We start from the raw sequence: 22,278 nt of genomic DNA on the forward strand, positions 1-22,278 counted from the left end.
TTCAGGCTGTTTATGCTTCTTGGGTGTTGGGTGCATTTTTGGAGCTTCCTTACAACCACACATCCTGCCATAAGTCAGGTCCTGTATTATTCTGCATTATTAGAAATTTCATGCAATCTAAAACCAGCAGCGAACAAGCAACTACTGTTCTTGTCAATAAGACTATATCCACCTCTGGAGCACTGGGGCGAGATGGCTGCATTATGTGCTATCCAAACCCACCAAAACAGCCCTGCTCAAATTTCAGGAAAAAGCTAAATTTGTTGTTGTATGTGAGAGAAACCCTGCTTTTTACCCTAAGCTTTCAAACTGGCAAATCAGCTCCAAAATGCTCTTCAGAGGTCAGATGGCCACTTCAATACAGCCACATCACAACTGCCTTCCTCAAAACTCTTTTTTCCTCAGAAGGACTTCTGAGGTCTCCTACCAAGCGTAAAACATAGCAAACTGTGCATCCCATGGTGGGTGTGAGAGAACACTGCAATAGAAGAGGCTCTCTCAGGCATGAAGTTCTTCTGGCACTTGCTTCAAGTTTGGTGCTTCATCCATCCCCTTTTCACCTCTGTGCTTGAGGGACTGACATTCATGGGCACACCACATCCAGCTCTGCCTCTCTACAGAGGTTAAGAGAATAATAAGTCTGACCTCTACCAAAAAAAGACTTCAATGTCCTCTGTAGGGCTCCATCCCCCTCTTCTTTCAATTCACTCTGAGCATGGCTTTAACAATTAGGTACCAACAGTCCTCCCTAATTGCTATTTATGATTTCCACCAGTCATAGATGTTCCCTCCCTGCCCAGTGGTCAGTTTTGCCAACTAACCTCTGAAGTGACCATCTTCTCTCAGCTATAAATCTCTTCTGGAAGCAGCACTCTGCCAAGCCACACAAACAAGTCCGAAGACCAAGTCTCTGGAGAAGTCAGGAATTATTAGGAATAAGAACAAAACATCTGTAAAAAGCAGATACTGCAAGGTGAAGAAGACCACAGTGGGATGGTTAAAAAAAAAAAAAACAAACCCAAGAAAAAGAAAGAAAATTAAGATTAGGAAAGTATTAACTGAAACGGAAATGTTAAAATAAACATACTGGGGCAATGAAGGACATTTAATTCTGTCACAGGCTCTCATCCCACCATCATCTTCTTCAACAAATAAAGACAGCTACTATGTATCTCACCACTCTGCTAACTATGGGGAAAAGCTTAGTTTTACATACAGGTAGAAACTATCCTTCACAGCTGGGGCTTTATCACACCCTTCAGACAGAAATATTTGCCTTACATCTTAGAGGAAAAGGAGTTACTGAAACCTTGGTGTTCTTGAAGATATCCAATCCTTTAACACCACCAAAAAAAAGAAGAGCCAGAAGCAAAAATACAACTTCTATATTCTGCATTGACATTGGCTCAAAACTTGAAAAGGAAACAGCAAATTGTATCCATTGTCAGAGTAACTGCAGATATCCACAGGATAATTATTTATCCCAATAATTATCTACATGACAATAATTGAAATGAGGAACATTAATAAGTTCCTCATTATTGCATTTTAACAGGTATATTGATATATTTGTGCTCGTATTCTCTATAAAGGCAAGCTGGTTTTCTGCAGTTGCCTGCGTAAATTTAAGCCTAAGTTTGAAAGCTTTACATGAAAAACCATTCAGAAAACTTCAGAAATGTCGGGTTTAAAAGAATTGATAACAAGTGAATAGAATATATTGCAAATTGCCTAAGTAGAATTCAATAGGTGTCTGATAAAAGCCACCTCTGGATTTTTACTGCTGCTCTAAAAACTTCAGTGCATAGTCAAAAAAAATGCACAGGGACTGAACTCTTATTTGAATGCAGCTGGCCATTAGCAGTTACAGCTGCCACTTTTACTTTGTCCCTCAACCTAAAATAATCTGTAATTCTTCTAGAGCAAGCAGGTAAGGCATCTCAGAACATCAAGAGGAGCAAAAAGCCACGTGCCACCTTCCCTGCCAGGGACAGAGAGCTGCTAGTAGCCAGGAGACAAGGTTAAAACAGGAAACACAAGAAAGCACCTACTCTCCAACCCCTTAATGCAAATCTGGTACTGCTACATGGCTCAACAAAAAGTGATACAGCACAACAGTTACAAATACATGGGATGATAATCTATTTGATTTCCCATTGCATTCACTTCAAAGATGCCAGCATCTGATTTGCCACTGGTGAAAACCAATGTAAAAAAACAAGATAGACAGCTTGGTTTGCTCTCATGACTAGCTCAGCCACAAGGTAAGCAAAGCAGCAATTACATCAACTGAGAGAGCAGAACAGAAGTGTAAGGACTGCACAAATCAAGCAGCAAACTGTTTGAACACTGAAATGTCATACTCTGCCAAGTCAGAGACAAGTTTGATCCTGCCTTGCAGATAAAGACAAAACCAGCAAGATTACCAACATTAAAACAAAAACAACACGCCAACAATTAAAAAGCTTGGTAAACTTCCTATTACATCTATGCAAATAGCCACAGACTATGAAAACAAGCATTCCAGGAGACCTAAAAAATAACACTTTTATTACATGGTGCCACAACAGCAGTAGCACAGTAGTGTACTCAGAGAGGAATGAACTATTAAAATAAAACGTCTTGGATCAAATTTTATCAGCTAGAACACTATCCAAAATCACCTGACCAGCAATTCAGTTTGGCTGCCCATTCAAAGTGTGACTGTGGTCCTACTCTAGTTTCCAGAGATCATTTAAAAAAACAAACAGAAAAACAAACCCTGTCCCAGCCCTGCAATTAAGTATGAACTGGCGACACTGAAAGCATCAGTCACTCGCACAGACGCTCTTGAGGAAACACAGAACAGAGGACGAGGTGTTCCCTCCCTCCTCTTTCAGATTAGGGCTAAGAAAACACCTGAACAGATTTTTCACTTCCTAAAGTGTTTCCTCCAGTTACCATATACAGCAGGAAATCTCCAGGTAGGGATTTCCTTCATGTCATTATAAACTTCTGTCTCTTTTTCCTTCTGTTTTCCTGTGCTCACCAGGCCTGCTCTTTAACTGGGACAGCTGGCATTCTCAAGCACAGCCTCCCTACCCATCACACTGAGGCACACACAAGTACCTCCAGCCTAGACAGAAGGTCACACAAAACTCCTGGAAAATAAATAAAACCTGATTTACGTTCTCCAGGAGCTCCCACATGGAGCCGTACCTGTGGGAACATCCCATGGCAGATTGCTCTAGAGATGCTGACACTTAAATCCTGGGCTTCCCAAACTTGAATGTTCTCTCCAAAACTGCAGACTTCGGGAGAATGTGAGCTGTCACACCAACAGGAGATGGAAGAGTTTTGGTGCCATACTGACCTGGTTTCTGTAGGAATCTCAAAGCAAACCACTGCTAGAAATTTTTTTTAATTAGTGCTTGGGTTTTTCTAGCTGGCACTAGTACCAAAGTTATATTATTTGTAAAAAAGAGAAGTTGAAATAAGAAACACGCTATATCTAATTGTTCTAGACACACTTTCTAGGCTGGATGCATTAGTTCCCTTCTAAACAGTCAAGAATTTTACTTTGCTCAGGATCACACAAGAGGAGCCAAAAGTCTTTCCCAAGTGTGCAGTGGGTTTACCCACAATCAATTCTTCTGAAGAGGCCATGGCTCAACAGAGATTTACACATCAAAGAAAACTAAGTATGTACATTTCTACAAATCAATGGGAGGTTTCTTACCCTCGAGGCAGAACAAATGCCACAAACTGCAATTTGTCTCATGGCATCTCTTCATTAAAGTTCCGGAGCAGCTAAAAAAAAAGGCACCTTGAAGATTGCAAGGTCTCTGGGGAAGTGCAGCAACCTCCCTAGACATGCCTGAACCCTGCTTTTAGCAGTGGCCTAAGGCTGCCAGGGCAGTCAACCCTAGAATTAGCTGCAAGCTCCAAGGATGGGATGATGCTCCATCCCAAACCCAGTTCTTAGTCCATCCTGACCAGGGGGGTAGGCAAGCACAGAGTTGGTGAACAGCCCAGGCTTGGCTCCTGCAGGACTATGTGGCCACCCTGCAAGCTCAACTCATGATCTATTAACCAGCATTCAAGGACCAGCTCCAGGTTTGCAGAGTGGACAACTGGACTGGCACAAATCATTCGGTACAACACAAGGCACTGCACATTAAAGGGGATGAAAAGTTGTTTAGGCTTGCCAGAGATGGCATAAGGCAGCCTTCATAGCACTTATTTAATACACCTACAATACCTTCCAAATATTTCTTAAAGATGGTGAGAAGTCTACCAATGTTAGCAGAGCCAAAAGTGACTCTTCTTGATTCTGCAATTCCCATAAGCCTCTAGAGACAGGTGGGAAGGGAAGCAAGGTCACCATAAACTAAGATCATTTTATATTTATACAGTTTGGAAATGCTGTATCAGTAACAGAAACCACAGCAAAGATTATTTCCTAATCCTTTATTCTTATTTTGTCCACTTAGCAAGAGTCAGAAGACAAAATTCTCACACAGAAGCAATACAAAATAAAGAAAATTTGTGAAGAGATCATATCTGTCCAAAACAATTTAGGCTCACACTTTACTTGACTTGGGACTCTATCCAAACTTGCAAGGAAAATCTATTACTATCATGCAGTTGAGACCTCCTGACACAAGTTAAAAGTCAATATTTTCTCACTTCAGTCTCCTCCTCTAAAGTGGATTTCTAGTGTCTGGGCTCCCAAAGTCCTTGCTGTGAGGTGGGAAACTGACCATACAATTATAGTCCTTTGTGATGAACGATGTTTATGAAATACTTTTGTACCAAGTTAAGACTCTCATAATACACACAAGAATGACTGTTGACCATTTCTGTTCTGGAAAGCCATCTCTCAAGAGAGACAGAAAAATGTGGAAATCAATATATTACTATGTAATTGATTCAAGGTGTAACCAAGTACATATACTGACTTTCAGAATGTCAAGACAAACTTTAACTCACAGATTTTATTTTCAAAATACTCCATCATTTGACAGCAAATTTTATGCAGCTGAACAAAATTAGCAGAGCAGAAAATTCTTTTAGCAAGGAACTGTGTCAATTTAGCTAGCAATTGTGCTTGCTAAACAAAACTGTGAAGAAAGAAAACCTGAACATAGCCAGAGTTCAGAACCAAGAGGCCCAAGAACTACCAGAAGGTTAGTTGATCTGATTATTGGGCTGTTTGCATTTCAAACAATGCATCTGGGAGAGTGACAGATTAAATGTTAAGGCAAAAAATTAATCAGAACCAAATAACTTCCAGAAAACTTTCTACGCATAATTTTCATTTAACCTAAAAGTTAACACTGAAAGAAGATGCATAAATGTATGGCCCTGTTTAGACACTTATCCAGCCACTGATTGCTCAAGTCAGTCTCCTGAATTTGTGGCTGTAGAGTCAGGTGCAGCTTCACAACCAGCGGGAAACTCTTCTCCTTCCCAGCATCACACTGAGGGGAGGAACAGCTGGCTTTAGCCTCACCACTACGACTGGCAAGATAAAATGGTTACTGCAACATGCAGACCTTGAAGACCACACACCTTACTCTCAGCCACACCACCCACACCTGCAAACAGAACCTTGTCCTATTATTCATCCTATTTTAGTTTCAAAATTTGCATTATGCATTTATGGTGCTCTGGCTGTCCTCTATGAATGGGCTCATTTCTACCCAGCACAGAGAAGACCAAGATTTAATTTTCCTACAGTTACCATTCAGACATATCCAACACATTTCTGCATTCATCATGAGAGGGGTTCTTGTTCTTCATTGCACAAAGGTAAATTAAGAGTTTCAGATATCAAAAGCAACACTCTGTGATTCAAACATATTTAACACCTCGAGGCTTCCAGGAGGCAGTCTGGACTTTGAAAGAAACAGATTTCCTTGAAAACAGACTGCTTATTTTACAGTGCTGTAATACTCGCTACTGCTAACAATTAGGGGAAATGTTCTGAAATGCACATACCAGGGCCTAAGTGCATGAAAGAGAAAGAGTAACTCATTTTAACTTCCCTTTAAAATACGGATGAGCTAATAAAAATTCATTTTGGGGGAGTGGTGGTGTGATTTTCATTTTGGTTGCTTCAATCAACAGATCTTTTGAGGAGAGAGACAGCTGGTACCATCTGTTCCTGGACAAAATGAAAACTAAAATTTCTTTGCTGTACTTACATGTGAGGACTGAGTTCATAAAAGTTTCGGTTTCTGTATTCTTCCACTTTCTCTGGAGTATAAATGGGTAGAGATCTGTAGGGGTTTATTGATATCACCACACTGCCAATGTACGTCTGTTGAAAGAAAAGAGAAAATTATTGTGGATTTTTCTTTTTAACATACTTTTGCTGCTTATACACTATTTGCCTATTTAATACTTATGTGAAAAAAAACAAACAAAAAAGCCTAATTGTAGCAATGAATAAATATGTTCATACATTTTGAAACACCTTTTAGATACTCTCTGTTGGGTACCAAGTACCTATTTCTGCATAACTGAAAGCCTCTTATGAACATTTTCTAGAAGAAAGCCCCATCGTACTATATTTCTGTGACTAATTCAGCTGGGGGAGGGAAAGGCAAAAGGACACAGATGTTCACGAAGAACTGACTCCATCTGCATGGCAAATGTCACATGAGCTTTGCTGCAGCCCTTGGGCACTCACACCAAAAGGCTGGCATTGGACTGTGCCCCTCTACCCAAGGAGGAGCTTTACGTCGCCTTGTCAAAGTCTCAGGCACAGAAGAAACCTGAAGGTGAACAGCCTCTGGCAGGTTTCTGTCAAAGGAGAGATTTAGTGCCAGGGTTCAAGCCAAACAAAGTCCTACCATGGTTCCTCAGCAGACGTGAAGTGCAATTTTTATTTCCAGATTCTAAACATGCTCACCACCACCCTTGGAAAGCAAAGGGAGAAATGTGCTGTTTTACTCGGCTAGATCCCATGCACTGCTGGCCTGAAGGAAGACCAGTTCTGCACACCATGACTACCATGTCTGCTCATGACACAACTAACTTGAATTCCTTCAGCCTATTCCCAGATATCCCACAGCTTTCAGTGCCTCCCTCCAGCTCCAAGGGCTGCAATCAAACACACTGAGTGGCAAAAAATGCCAAAGCCCCATTCCATCCTGCCTGCAGATACTGACCAAAGATTAAAAAAAACCCAGGTGTTTGGTATCTCTTTCCACAACTGCGAAATCAATAAATAACACTTGATGGAACATGGTTTTTCAGTAACCACTGCTCCCTAGGAGGTGTAAATGCTCTACACAAAAGCTGCAGGTTCCAAATACTTAGATTACATTTGCAGTCACTACGGAAGAAAAAAAAACAATAGGTTTTTTTTAATGTGCTATGGTTCTAAAGGGTTTCTGTGCAGTGATATCTCAGCACCTGACAATCACTATTTGAATTTTTCCCCACAATATTTCTTAGAGAAAAGTACTGTAATTTGCACTTTTAAATGGAAGGAGAGATATGAGGAGGACAAGCTACTGACAAACATGTTCAGTAGAGCATCAAATTACAGCCAGAACTGCAGTAACAAATGAAAAATATTAATTGCTGCAACCCTTCCATATCTAACTTTCATGTCTAAAGCAATTTCCTGCTAAATGCTACTAAATCTGGTCCTAAGCGAGGAGAGGAATATTTCTAATTTTCCATTGCACACATATGTCATACATGAACTCCCTAATTAATTTGGTCTTTGCATGTTAAGTGTTTTAATTAGTTAATTTTGGGTTACACAAATTTGAGTGTTAATGTTCACCCATCAGTCCAGGTACAAATATCAAGTTCTGTTATTAGTGTGTTCACTTGTTCAAAGCAGTTTATCTGCACCAGTTCCAGTTAAAATCCCCTAGTTAAAAGTGTCCCAGTTAAAATTCCCTTTCCAACTTTAAAGTAGGTAAGCTCCATGGCAACCTGAATCTTAATAAGGACATGTTACCACTCTTACTCCAGCTGCTACTACCCCCTGACAACGACGAGCTATTGGTAGACAGAGATAATCTGTCAAAGGAAAGCACCAATCACTTAGAACCAAAGGGGTGTGCCATGGGCGGTCTGTGGGCGGACTGGGGCGGAGCAAAGGAACTATAAAATAGTGAGTCAGCCTCAGAGCAGGTGCAGACCACTGCAGACTTAGCTGTGGTGGGCGCCAGTGCTGGGCACTTAAGCCTTACTCCTATTTAGGAGCCTTCAATAATTTTTCTCCGACTTTTGGGTTAGCCAAAAGTCAGCCCAGCACTGCAAGTTCTCCACCGGAGGTTCAGTGCTGTAAAAGCCAAAAGATCTCCAATCCCTGCGTTCCTGGGAATACCCTTTTGAGCCACTAGGATCCCAAATTTTGACATTTTCCTGATTTTTATAATTTTTCAATTTTTTTCTGTTTTAATAAATTATTTTAATTTTTCTAAGAGTTGTCTCGTTCCTCACACATACACACAGGCAAGCTGTGAACTCACGTGGCATTTTCTGTCCCAAACAGAGTGGAATAAACCAGACTGCAGTGATAAAACAAGTGGCATGAGGTCTCCAGAGACTTTCACAGTTCATCCTTGTAGTGTTTCCCACTCCCGGGATGGATCAGAAGCAGCCACTGCTGACAATTCACCGTACGACAGCCGCCACAATGGAACACAGTACTTCACTAACTGGGCTCAAGACTCACCATTTCTAAGCAACACACACTTCCTCCTCTCCCTTCAACTGGCCAGAAACCTCCTGTAAAACATTTGCCCCCATGCATTCGAGCCCAGTACAGAGCCAATACCCCCAGACAGGCTGGTTGCACCCCAAAAGCCCATGGCCAGTGCTGTGAGGGGGAGTGGGGTTGCACCCCGGCAGAGGGACAGCTCCAACCTGCCCTGCACCACAATCCAGAGGGAAGTGCCCCCAACCATTCAGATGTTGAGATCAACCCAAAATAATTGAGAGTTTTGCTTCTTTCAAGCACACACCGCAGTGTGTGCTTATGTACATGTTCTTCAAATAAAGAAAAAATTGTTCTAGTTTTGTGGTCATCCTCCCCCCACAGAGGAAAGCATTTTCCAACTATGTATAATCTCTTTGGCTGAACAAGATGAAAATGCTAAAATTGCCTTTCTACAGTGTTTACTTTGCTCTCTCTCAGCACATGCGGCCTTGGCAATTTGCAAGTCTACAGATTCCTGGCAAGAATAACAGATGCCCAAGAGTAAGAAGCTTTCTAGTCTTCCCAAGTGCATGGATACCCCAATTAGGACTCTTCTCTGATAAAACATTAATAAATTGTTTCCTGCTAAATCTGAAGAATTTGCAAGTTCAGCCTGTTGTGAAACCAGTGTTGCAAAGTATCAGCAGGAGGGAGATGAAGGCCAAATCTTGAACATTGTTATTTTGAAACATGAATTCTTTGGAACACAAAGAGTTGTCCCTATTCTGCTACCATAATAGCATACGATTTAATTGCTAAGTTCCTTGAAGTACCCTGGGACATCAAGATAAAGATGATTGAAAGTGAAAACCTTGATTTTTAATTTTGAATACAGGCATTTAAATGAGATTTATTTAGAACCATGTCTTCATAGCTAAGTACTGCTTAGAAAATGTATTTTGGGAATTCAAGTCAGCTCTTTACTGTCAGACACGAGCAAATACGGACCATTTCCTAAAATACTAATATTTCAAAAGGTCAAATGGCTATATTGAAACAAAGACATACTCCAATCCATTTTAAACACCAAGCCAAAGTGTGCCAAGAAGTCATTGGGTTTGTTGCAAAGCTGCTTACAAGAACTAAACATTTCCTCTTCTGAAAATGCCAGTCTCTCAATCTCTCAAAGCTGATGCCTAATAGCTACTTGCTACTGGTGGTCTGTGAGATTCCACATAACAGGGATAAACAGATCCGGAAAATAGCTTTCCCACATAACATCTGTCTTCCCACCAGAACTCTATTATAAACAAACAAAATAAATGGCTTAAATCCTTGAGCGAGCGACAAGCACAGAAACATTCCAGTGCTGAAAGCAGAACGCCCAAGAGTAGTGGGAGACCATACCACAGCACCCCAGGGATGAAAGAGATTCTTGAATTTCCCTGCTTAAGGACAAAAATGAAACCCCAGAAGAGTGGCCTCATGATGATGGATGCACAGAATACAGTCAGGAGGTTTGATGTTTGATTTCTTTCTTGGTTTGACACGGTCTTGTTACGCAAGTTTGGATGAGATCTGCTGTATCCTCAAGTTTGCTAACTAGACTGTTGATAACACTCCTTCCTCCCAATTCCTCTGTTGTTGCAACTCACAAAGGCAAATTCTGTGTTTGCCCAGAGCACAAAGTAAAAGGACTCTCACTCATCGTTTGTCAGTGCATCTCTCATGTAGCGTGGCAACACTGTAAGGGGCAAAAACATCAGCTTCAGAACAGAGCATTCAAATTTCTATCAGCTTAAATGACAACACATTCTGCATTCTCCACCAAAACAACACATAAAGCTCATTTATGTTCAGTTCAGGGGTTAACACCTCAAGCAGGAAGAAAATTCCAAATTCCAATTCAACTGGAGACACTGTTAATGTTTGTTACACATCACCTCTAAATACTGGTTGAGATGCAATGACCAAGACCCTTTGACGTCCCACTTTCTCCCCCTAGTACTGGAAGCCAATGTAACCACTTGGGGCAAGGTACTAGTGCTACTTCAAGTTTATAGGCACCATGCAAGGCATTCTGAGCCTTCTAACCCAAGCAGACTGGCTTAAGAAAAAGCCTCAAATAACAAGTTGATGAGGCTTTTGCTGCTTGTGAGAAATGTACAGGCAGCAGCCTCTTCCCAGTCAAGGGCTAGGGAAAGTCATGGCTATAAACTAGACATTTTCAGCTGAGAGGTTGCAGAAACCTTACAGTGAGCCCAGTGAAAGGTCCCCAAACACCTCTGCAGCCAGGGCGCACAAGCACTGCAGTGAAATCTGATGCACAAGATAGAGGCAGTGCAGGCCAACCCAAGAAGCAGATCCTTTAAAAGACCACTAGTACAACTTATGGGAGAATATTTCACACCCTGGGATACAGTATATTAATAAAGCTATTTTTCCTCCTGTCAAAGTTAGACTTGCAATGCCCCAAGGGCCAGAAGAGAGAAGACTGCATCTGCAGAAGCCTGGGAACACGACTGACAACAGCTGAGGCTGCAGCACAGAAGTTGTACAGCTGGGGCTGTCAAAAAGCCTGCTCCGTATCCTTAAAAGCTTTTCTGGATCTGTGGCAATCTCTGCAAAGCAACCTTCTGCAGAGTTTAAAATCATTAAACATCTACACAGATCTGCTGCAAGCCTTCTGGAATTGTATCCTACATCCCTTTCATCAACTCTGCTAAAAACAAACCCACTGCTTCTTACCTCTTGTAGCCTCTTACAGCCCAGAGAAGTTGCTGCGGCACACAAGTCAGTTCTGCTGTAAAATGCCCCAAGCACTAATGTACCTGGCAAGTGCACTGAATTCCCAGGGGCCAACAAGGTTTCTCTCTATTTATTTGTTAAACTTTGGAGCACAGAAACAGAAAACAAAGAAATTTTAGTAAAATAAGATTGCTAGTGTATATTCTTCCATTTATGCGGGCCAATTTTAATACTCCAGATATATATAATGCACATTCCTTTAGTAATGGCTATGCTCAAGTAATCATTTGGTTCCTACAACTTTGAAGTGTTTCAGATCATGCCACCAAAACTATTCATTGAAATGAGAGCTAAAAAAGGAAGATCAAAGAAAAGTGTGACTAGATTTTATTGGAATTAATCCAAAACCAAAGCTTGCCCAGCACTATTTTCATTGTGGTAGGGGAAGGCTGTGTTTTGGTTTTGCAGGGGTTTTTTTTAACGTGACACATGAAAATTATATTTCTAATATAATATTCATTTTCCTTTGTATTTGCCTGACCTACTGCAGTTCTGGATCTTGCCAATTCATAAGCACATGTGCCGCTGCATGTTCAGAACAGCTGAGGCCAAGGAGATGGCAGAGGAAGCCTGTACTTACACGTTCTAAGTTTTTTGAGCTGTCTCAATCTCAAACAGAGCCTGGCAAATTTAAAACTGCAACTTCACTCTATAATGAATTTTCCCATTTTAATAAACCTTACCAGCTACTATTACCTGAACAACGATGTTGTGCACTCAAATTTGTTTTACATTGTGGTTGGCCACAACAAAACAGTTAAATGCACTGTGCCTCTGGTCCATTGTGTTTTTTCAGGTTGGAAACACAAAGTTGCAAGAGATGATGTTTGAAAAGAGTAAGGAAAAGAGTAACATCAAGAGTAAAAGCAAAACCACCTGAGCCCATTGCTTTTCTGGGGCTTTGGTTTACTGTATTCCTGTGTACGGCAACGGAGGTGTTTGTATTCCTTGGTGGAGAGGGATGGGCTGGGTACTTGAAAAAGACAAACAAATAAACAAACAAACGAGGATTTCATCCTGTAACACTCCAGGGTTTGCCGGTGCCATTTCACAACAGCACATACAAAATAAACTCTACCTGTGATCCAAGCTGAGCAGCTGCACTTCAGGTTGAGGCAGTACTGGGCTAAAGCTGCTTGTGCTTCAGTGAGCTGGGAGCTTGAGCAGAGAAAGATATCACTGGATTTCTGAACAAACACAGCCTATTCTCCATGATGATGAAAACTCTCTTGCTCAAGCCCACCTTCCCAGAAACAGACTTTTAGTACCAGAAACATAGTGGACAAAGTCTGTATGTTGTAATAGAAAAATACCCCATCCTGGTAAGCTACTCTGTGTGCTTAATGCAGTTATTAACCAGGATGGGCAGCCTTGTAAAACCTGGACGGGACAGTAAAGGCTGTAAAAAAACTACTCAGAAGAACAGTGGATGAGTTCCTGAAACTGAGAAGGGAAAAACATTCAAGGAAAATAAGAAACTGAGGAGACAAAATAACAGTCCTGTACCAAGTACATTGATGGCTGATATAAGAAAACAAAGCTCAGACAGGTCACACAAAGGCAGAAGCCTACATCCATATCCCAGAGCAAACACTCACAACACAGGCAACCTATGTCAAAGAGGATAACCACACTGCTAAAATAATCTTCTATATGGGCTTGATCCTGCAAGCCACTGTGCAAGCAGCAGCAGTCTGGACAAGCTGTGGGCAACCCACACTGGCCAGGATCAAGCCCTTAACAACACTGCAACCTGTTTGAGATCCTAGCCCTGAAGTAAGAGCAGATCATTTGCCAGGGAAAGACACCCATACAGCAAGTTGGAGCGAGTACTTGAGTGGATGCATGAGCACAGATTATCAGGTTTCTCTTCTGAGTTTCTTGAGGGCACAGAAATCTCTGCCCTGCTCAGTGAACTTTGCTGCTAACCTCAATATCATTATGACATACTTGAGTGTTCCTATTAATGAAGCAGACTAATCCTCTCTACTGGTCTCCTCTCTGGCTACATTGGGATGATTTATACAAACAGTTTCTACACACCATGCAAATATAGGCAAAACCTGTAAATACATGATGAGGAAGTCAACCCAAAGGTGACAAGAGAAATTTTCAAGACAGCATTTAAACACCCCCGAACATCAGTGCTTGCCCACTTTTCAAATGATAAAGACTTGTTTTCACAAGCAAACAGGAGCTGAAGAGTGGATAGGTCTGTGCCAATAAACCATTGGTGAAAACATTACCAAGAGCATTCACTCAAAAATGTTCCATTATTTCTGTACAAATAAAATGTGAGGGGAGAGAAGGGAAACCTTCTGCCATGTTGCATCCAAGGCTAACCTGTGCTCTTCAGGGTGAAAGCCATGTTTTTACAGCACTTTGACACTTTTTCTTCTATTTCTGTCATTTGTTGATCTTTCATTAATCTTCCTTTTGTGTTTTAGTTTCATATAACATACACTGAAACCAACAATAAATGCCCCAAGTGTCATCATCACCTTAGTGAAGAAACGCATAGTATTTTGAGGCAAAGCCAATACCATAACTGGAAGCATTTCCTACACTTTCTCCTCTCTTTTTTCAAAGCATCACATCAGAGGCAAAATAAAGAAAGGGTGCGTAGGGGAGGAGAAGACCCCTACATACATCCCACCAAATGCATACAGTTTTCTGTGATCCTTATTATTGTTTTCTTACTCCTTCATGCAAATACCGCATGCAGCCCTACAAACAGTGCCTCAAACACGAGGCTCTGCATCCTGGGAGCCGTACAAAAAGGAAAGGAAACAAAGCACTGCCTTGAGATAAATAACTCTCCTCCCACGAAGCACTTCAAGGTAAAAAGCAGCCAACCTGCTGCCTCTGAGAATCTTTACTCCTGACTCTGGGCAAGTTATAAAGTTTGTTTTGCCAGAGCAAGCTGATGTGAAGGGCCAGAGGACCCACAGGATTTTTATCTAGATAACAAGCAAAACAAGATTTGCAGGGAGGCAGAATACTTCTTAGGCCACAAGCTATCACAGCAAAAGATGTGCCTTGGGCACACAAGCCTTTCTTCATATCTGAAGAAGCAGCAGGCTTGAAAGTCTTAGCCTGTGGCAGCTGCAACAATATTATTACTACAACCCAGTAGCTTCCCTCAAAGGGCAAAACTGTTGAGGCACTGATGGGAAAATTGCTCAAATTGACACAGGCATTCCCCAAGAGAGGAAGAGAAGGAGATGGGAAGAAACTCAGATCCCCTGGGCTCCCATCACAGGCGAATGGATGGCTGCTCTGATCCAGCTCTCAAATCACCCTGCCTTTAAGAAGCTGGTCAGCCACCGCACCTGCCACTCCTCGAACTCCCAAAGGAAGACCAGAGCCCAGGCTGGATTCGCTGGATAAACTCAAGTAAATACATGAAAGTACAAGAGAGCAGGGTCAGATCTGGCAGGAGGAAAGACTCTTCTGCGTGTTGCTGCAGGAGCAGCAAAGCACAGTGCTGCTACCAGCCAGCACACGCACAGCTAGGGCATACCCAAAAACCACAGGGGACAACAACCCTCACCAAAACCCAACAAAGGACCCCACCTGGCCTCAACAACAACATTTTAAAGGTGAACATGACCATGGTGGCATCAGGAGGTAATGAAATTGAGAATAAAATTGAACTTCAGCAATCACTCAGTTACTACTACCACACAGATTTTCCCAGCAAGCTGCATTTGTGTATCCCAATACCACAAGCCTCTCTTCTTCACAGCAGCAATGGGATGGTCACACAAGGCTGATGCAAACCAGAACAACTGGCCTCATTCACATAATTCTGTTCCCTACCCTGTTCTTGCAAACGTAGCATCTGGAATACCAGGTATGAGTGCAGCAGGAACAAAGCCACTGTGCTTGACAGCAATTCAGTGAAGTCCTAAATAATCTAAGGTAGCTGAAAATGGGATGAATCAATAGTATAGACAGACACCATGCAGTAAAGGCAAGTCAAAACCAAAAAGGCTAACCCTAAAATATTAAAGCAATAGAGATTAACAGGCAGCAGCTCAGTCTACAAAACAAGCACACCACAATGGCCATGCCATCAGAAGGCAGCCACGACGATGGTACCTCAAACAGATAAAACAGAGTTATTACCCCGGAATGACAAATATTTAATGTTTCAGTGATAAAACAACAAATGTTCAGTAACATAAGACTGCTGCTGCCCAAAGCAGCCCACAAACTCCACACACCAGAAAATACAAATTAAACGCTGACATCAGAGAAAGATTGTTTTGTTGTAAGAACAAAAAGCAAACAAACATTTTCTTGTAAGGAACAAAATGTTGACCTCTGCAAATTTGGGAAGACTTCAAGAAACAACATAGCTGTGGGGAAAAATGTGCAGGGCAGCAGAATAAAGCCGTATCTGACCTCTAAAGGCTGACTCCTGTGAGTCTACACAGCTCCACTCCCCTCCAGACTCCTCACACCTCCCTTGACACTTCCACATGCCTCACAAAGCAACAAACCCAGTATAAAAATAAGTTTCAGACCAGTACAAATACTACATTTTATCCAAAATCTCTACCATTCACGAGTCACTGTAAATGCATATATAGACAGATGCCCCCTCCCATTTGTCAGTATCCCAAACTACAAAGGAAAAATAATTGCTGAGCTGGATTGGGCGAGCATATTTCAGCCAACTTAGAAAAAAAACCCAAAACTTTAAGAGGGGGAGTTCAACAGAACAAGTCAAAATTTCATCAATCACACACAAACTGGACTTTATGAATGTATTTAAAGTTTTCCATGTGGTCTGCAGGTCACACATTTTAACCGCACAAACTGCTCCCTGAAACCTTCAAATAATCAACATTGTGGGATTCTTTCCTACTTGCTAATGCATTGCCCATGAGCCACATTTTACTTTGTAAAGTTAACGAAAGACTCCCACGGGCTTTTGTTACCAACAGTTACAGAAAAGAACTTTTGTGGAAGAGCGATGAAAATTTTATCAATGTAAAGTTTAAGAGTTGAAAAAACAATATAATAAACAATTACAGCTTTCTAATGAGATTTTTCTTGGTCAGACATACCTCAGACATTTCCAGACATGACTAAACTTTAAGATTCCCATTTCCAATTAACACGTGTGTTACCCAACAAACCCTGCCCGCTCCCCCCCCCAAGCCACTCAGCATGAGATTACTGCAGAATCTGATGGTCTTTAGCAGAATATTTGGCCTAACTCCAGCTCCACCAGCCTTCATGCTTATTTTTATAGGCACAGCCTCCAGCTTCACACTCTAGTGTGTAACACAACACCCAAGTCTATTAAACTTTCCACCAAATACACATAAAATTGAACAACAGGTAATCAAGCCACAGTCTGTTCCCTCAGTCTTACGAGGGAATTCATTGCCCTGCTTGCACCACAGCATGAAACTTTGCCCAATGTTCTTGAAAGGCTTACAGTGAATGTGCCTGGCATGATACAAAAGGACCATCAGAGGATCCAGATCTAAATGCTTTTGCAAAGGGAGCTCTTATGGAGAAGATCTAGAGTTTCAAAGGGGCCAATGGAGCTGGCACCTGGATCTCCAACATCAAATATTCAGCATCAAACATAACAACTGTGAAAGAGACTAGAAAAGGCAAAAAAATCTTCTAGTGGAATGAGCCCAACTATCTTGTCATCTTTGGCTGTGGGGAGGGGAGAGGTTTGGCATTGTTCACTGATGGCTCGATCTGACTCTCACATTTCACAGAATCACAGAAGAGTTTGAGTTGGAAGGAATATTTAAAGGTCTGTAGTCCAATCCCCTCTGCAATGAGCAGGGACATCTCCAACTAGACCAGGTTGCTCATAGCTCAACCCCATGCTGACCTTCAATGTTTCTGGGGATGGGGCACCTATCACCTTTCTGGACAACCTGTTAGAGTGTTTCACTATCCACATCATAAAAAATTTTCTTGCTTATTATCTAGTCTAAATTTACTCTCTTTTAGTTTCAAACCAGTATTCCTCATCCTATCACAACAGGCTTTACTAAAAAGTTTGTGCCCACTTCTCTCGTAAGCCCCCTTTGTGCGTTTACCTACCCAAGACTGGCAAACAATCGTGCAGCATCCAGCCAACCTTACAGCACCTTGAAAGCTATCCATGTTAAAGGTCTCATTCCTCACAACAAACCCTTCCAAAGGTTATAACTGCAACTCCCTTTTAAAACTAACATGTGTAGCGCAGACACAGCCTTCAGACTGCAGGAAACAGCTTAGAAACCCATGTTGGGCAAGACTGGCTTGCTGCAGCTTGACTTTGTTCTTTAAACTTGGACACAACTTCTGGTAATGCCTGCAGTGGAGCACTGACGTGAGGGCTGAACTTCAGCCCACGGCTGAGCCATTAAAGAATAAATCCATTCCTAGTGCCCTCTGGAAGGATCCTGAGAGGTCAATTTCTGTATGTAGCTTGTCAGAGCAGCAGAAATCTGCAGTCTTGGTTAAGCACCAACAACAGCTCTTTAATAGTGAAATTTGGTTTCCCCAGAATGCAAACTACAGATTTTACATGGTAAAACAAGCCCTGCTTCCAGGTGTAACAGAGGCTTCACTGTCCTTATCAGAGTCTATAAGCAGAAATGAAAAGTGTAGTTGCCATGAGTGAGAAGAGAGTTGGTGGCAACAAGGAGAAAGTAGAGAAGAGTTTGTACTTGAAAATTAATGTGGTTGTTACACTGAGCACCATTCCAACTGTTACTGAGTTACAAGTTTTCTACAATATGCAACAGAGGCATGAAAATTTGCAATGCAGCGAAACTCAACTGATATGGAGAGGAGACAATACTCTCAAGTGATTTGGTAAATAAAACCATGCAGCATCACAAGCCAAGTAACTTGCATACTTGGTAGCAGCATGTGGCACAGGCATAAACATCCCTTTTTTCCACCATAGTATGTAATGAATATTTTAATACTTGCAAAGATCTGCAACATTTGGCCTTCATATTGTGATTTCACACACAGAGCTTGTAAGACCTTAAAAAAACAGGTCTTCCCACCTGCAAGCCAAAGAATCCTACATTGCTAGGGAAAAGTGACGCCTGGTATCACCTACCAAAGCACACAATACAGATAATTACATTGCACATCAGTGCCAGGTGCAATAGAATCAGAAACTGGGGGAAATACATCACTGTCTCCCTCTCAAAGAACTGTGCGTTTGAACACATGTTGTCAGCTAGCTCGTAACAGCAGATAAAAACAAAACAGAATACTCATTTGCCATTCAAACCAACTTCTTTCAAGAAAAAAAATCCAGTCTGAATTAAGCAGAAACATGTAATTAAATACTTTGCAATCCATAGTAGTTACAGAAAACAAGAAAAGAAAAAAGAAACCAAAAAATCCCCTTGAGAAATCCACTCCCTTAAGATTTATAGCAATCCTTCACAAGAAACTGCGTAGTCCAGGGTGCCCTCACAGAACAGGTTTGTATCTTTAATGCTCTAAATAAAACTTTCAACTATGACCCAAAGATTGGGCTGCATGGTACTGCCTTCTTTAATCTCCAGGCAAATAGCTCTCTTCCCTTTTCCTTCATTCTTTCTTAAGTGGAATGAGATGATTCGGTATCACCCACTGTTACTGTAGCCATTAGGAACAGAGTATTAACCCCAAAACTGATGTGGAACATGTTAAGTATACAAGCCACTGACTGGAAAAAAACCCCTCTGAATCCCAGGAGCAGCAGCCACTGCAGTTGTTGAAAATGAAGGATTTGCCAGAAGCAGGATGAAAGAGCAGAAAAGAGAAGTCTGATATCAACCTGCCCGTATCAACGTCCAAGGCTTATTATCCACAGGGAACAGAACACATCGTCAAGGAACAAGGAAAATTTAAGACACAAAGTTTTGCAAATGTAACTCTCAAGGGTATAAGGAAAGCTGAAAAAAAAAAGTGATATTTTTCTTAATCATTGTGGAAAAAAATGTTTCCACAAATATACATTGTTTTGGTTTCTTCCTCAACAAGGTTTTCATGGATACTGAGAGTCCTTGTCTTAATTTAATTTTCTCTTTAATTTAAATTGTCAGCACAACCTGAAGGACAAATAAGTGGAGATGACACAACAGCAGTTACAAGCAACTGTGTATTACCAACCTAATGTCTCCAGAAAAGGGAGCAGGCCTGGTTGAGGAGGAAAATTGAGATGTGACAGACAATGAATAGCAGAGGTACAAAAGCACAGACTATAACTAAGGGATAGAAGAAGCAAACAAAAACAGCACAGATCCTTCCATACCTTCTCCCTTCCATTCTCCAGTATAATGAAACCATGATAGTCCAAATGCTTAGCAAGAATGAAAAATATAATCACACTAAAAATTAAAAATGGGGGGGGAAGACTAAATTATAATAAAGTACAGAACACTTATTTGATTGTAGTAAGCTGCAGACACAATTGCTTGCAGATCATAGCTATACTTTGCCTTTAATATTGAGGCTCACCAGCAGCCTTGGCAAGTCTCTACAAACCATTAAGTTCACACAGCCTAAGCAGTATAACAGATACAATACCGTGCACATTTTAGCAAAAGTGGAATGAAGAGATGAAGCAGGAAATAAAAGGCTTAACCGGAATCACAATTTGCTTCTTCATTCCCTGCCTGTTTCAACTGCCAGTTCACAACATCTCTCCTGTTGATCATCACTCAGAGATTAATATGCCTGAAGACTTTGATTATTTCCACACATATCCAAGCTCACTGTATCTAGTTTAAAATCCAACCATTTTAATAAACACAATGCTTTTGCAAATCAAAGATAGCAGGCAACATTTAAGTCAGCCTTAGCATATTCCAAGCATGTTTTGTTCCTACTTCAGCCCGCTCTAACATCCTGGAAGAGCCTTCCCTGTAAATGAATTATTTATAACTGCAAATGCCCTCTGAAAACAGGAGCATCGAAGTTACTGTCAGCAGCAGTTCTGGAACTGGTCTTTATGAAAATCAGAAGTCTCCCGTGTTGTGCAATGGGGACAAAGAAAAAGGAAAAATATCCCAGATGGGAAAGATCAAGTGCAAAGAATACAGTACAGGAAAGACTACAGCACAAGTAAGGTTTAAAACATCCCTAATACAATAGATAATGTTCAGGCATTCAATCTGTGTGTATCCTTAAAAATGAACACATAGCATAAGAATGACAGCATAGCTCCCCATAGGATGTTATTTCTTAACATATACTCACATAAACTTCATTGTGATCAAAGCGCTTCTTCAGGTTATTGATGAACGAATCTTCATTAAGTGGCTCTAAAAGAACCATATCTCCCACCCCTATCATGTCGTCTAAAAGTGACGTCTTGACCTCCATTTTGGCCATTTTGTCCTGGGAAAAACAAAAGAAGCAAGAATAAAACAAACAGCAAAGGTTAGCTCAAGGTTATTCTAATTATTCACAGGCGTTCTCTAGTAACACTACTTTAGGAATAAAAGTTAAAAATCCATCAAAGAACACTACATTAAAATTATGTTTCCAAGGAGCATTCTCAAAGTCATTCCATCTACCCAGGCAATCCATGTGATTCCAAAATTTAACTTCTAATAGTCAACAATGCCTTCTGGTCCACTGTACATTAAACATGAAACTCCTAGAAACAGGAGTGAAGATTCCAGTGGGCATCACAGCCAGATTATTTGGATGACTTCAACACAAAGTTCAAGTGCATGCAAACCCATGTTTTATTGAAAGCTTCATCAGGATCTCCAAACTAGGGTTTAAATTTGCCAACACCTTAATCTGAATTTCTTTTTCACCCTTACTTGCACTTCTCAAACTCCATCAATATTGAAATGGAAACTAACTCAGTGAACCCACTCAGAGACAAAAAACACACTATTTGATCTTAGTTCATGAACCTTGGATTCTAAAGTGCCTGTATTCCAGTACAGTGCTGGGTTTGGCTACAGGAAGCTACCAAATGACTTCATTCACTTGTAATTTTGTTGCTTGAGAGAACATTTTCACAGGGCAGCAACAATCCAGCTGACAAGTGGAGACTCTGCATCAATATAACCAGAGTGGCAGAAGTCAGAAGATGGTCTTGAACAGGGGACCAGGATCAAACAAAGTAAGCAAGTCTGACAAAGGGAGTCATTTAGACAAAGAAGTCAAGGTCAGGCCAAAACTTGGCACTTCTTTGATCCTTCCAGCCTTTTATCCCTCCAATCCAAATGCTGGAGATTACTGAGCTCCTCAAGAACTCCAGGCACATAGTTACTGCTTTCAGCTTTTGTGAGGAGACTGAAAAATGGATGGATTCACAGCAGCAGCCAGCAAACAGGGAACCAGAGGTGAGAGAACAACTTTGCTGACCACGCAAACCAAGGACCAGCCACCGCACAGCTACAGCTACACAAAACAACAGCTCAACTTCACCAGTCAGCTGTCACCTCCCAGCTACGGAATGTTATCAGGCTATCCTTGTTTCCCCTACCCCTGCTGCACATTTTAATTCTAAATATTTTTTCTTGTTTCCCCCAATGCCATTGAGCAGCTATTACCTCATATAATCAGTGCTACCTTGCCATAGAAGCTCTCCATCAGATAACTAATTTGAAACAAGTAAAGCCTTTTACCTCTCCCTTCTGCCTGCTGCCACTACTTTACTAAAAATTATTTGATGTTTTTCATCAGTGAGTGACATTTGAGGGATTTTAGATCAAGACTTAAGTCTTGCTTGATGTTTTTCCAAATTCAACGAAGAGAAGTGCAGCTCCACAGGCAGCTAACAGAGCGATACAAAAAGATCCCCAAAACCTGAACCAAGCCTG

General features: G+C 41.3%; 1 protein-coding gene across 6 annotated transcripts in view; it reads right to left on the reverse strand.

Moving 5' to 3' along the window:
* MYO1B (myosin IB) overlaps positions 1–22,278 on the reverse strand; it is a 98,771-nt gene that overhangs the window by 74,487 nt on the left and 2,006 nt on the right. For all 6 annotated transcript variants that reach the window (XM_017728722.1, XM_017728714.1, XM_008630068.2 and 3 more), the window contains exons 2-3: positions 20,693–20,833; positions 6,189–6,304 (exon numbers count right to left, since the gene is read on the reverse strand). In XM_017728722.1, the coding sequence (XP_017584211.1) occupies positions 6,189–6,304; positions 20,693–20,827 (251 nt within the window). In that variant the 5' untranslated portion in view covers positions 20,828–20,833. The remainder of the gene's footprint in view (positions 1–6,188; positions 6,305–20,692; positions 20,834–22,278) is intronic.

The sequence above is a fragment of the Corvus brachyrhynchos genome, unplaced genomic scaffold (assembly GCF_000691975.1).
Source record: "Corvus brachyrhynchos isolate BGI_N302 unplaced genomic scaffold, ASM69197v1 scaffold370, whole genome shotgun sequence".
NCBI classification, from domain to species: Eukaryota; Metazoa; Chordata; class Aves; order Passeriformes; family Corvidae; genus Corvus; species Corvus brachyrhynchos.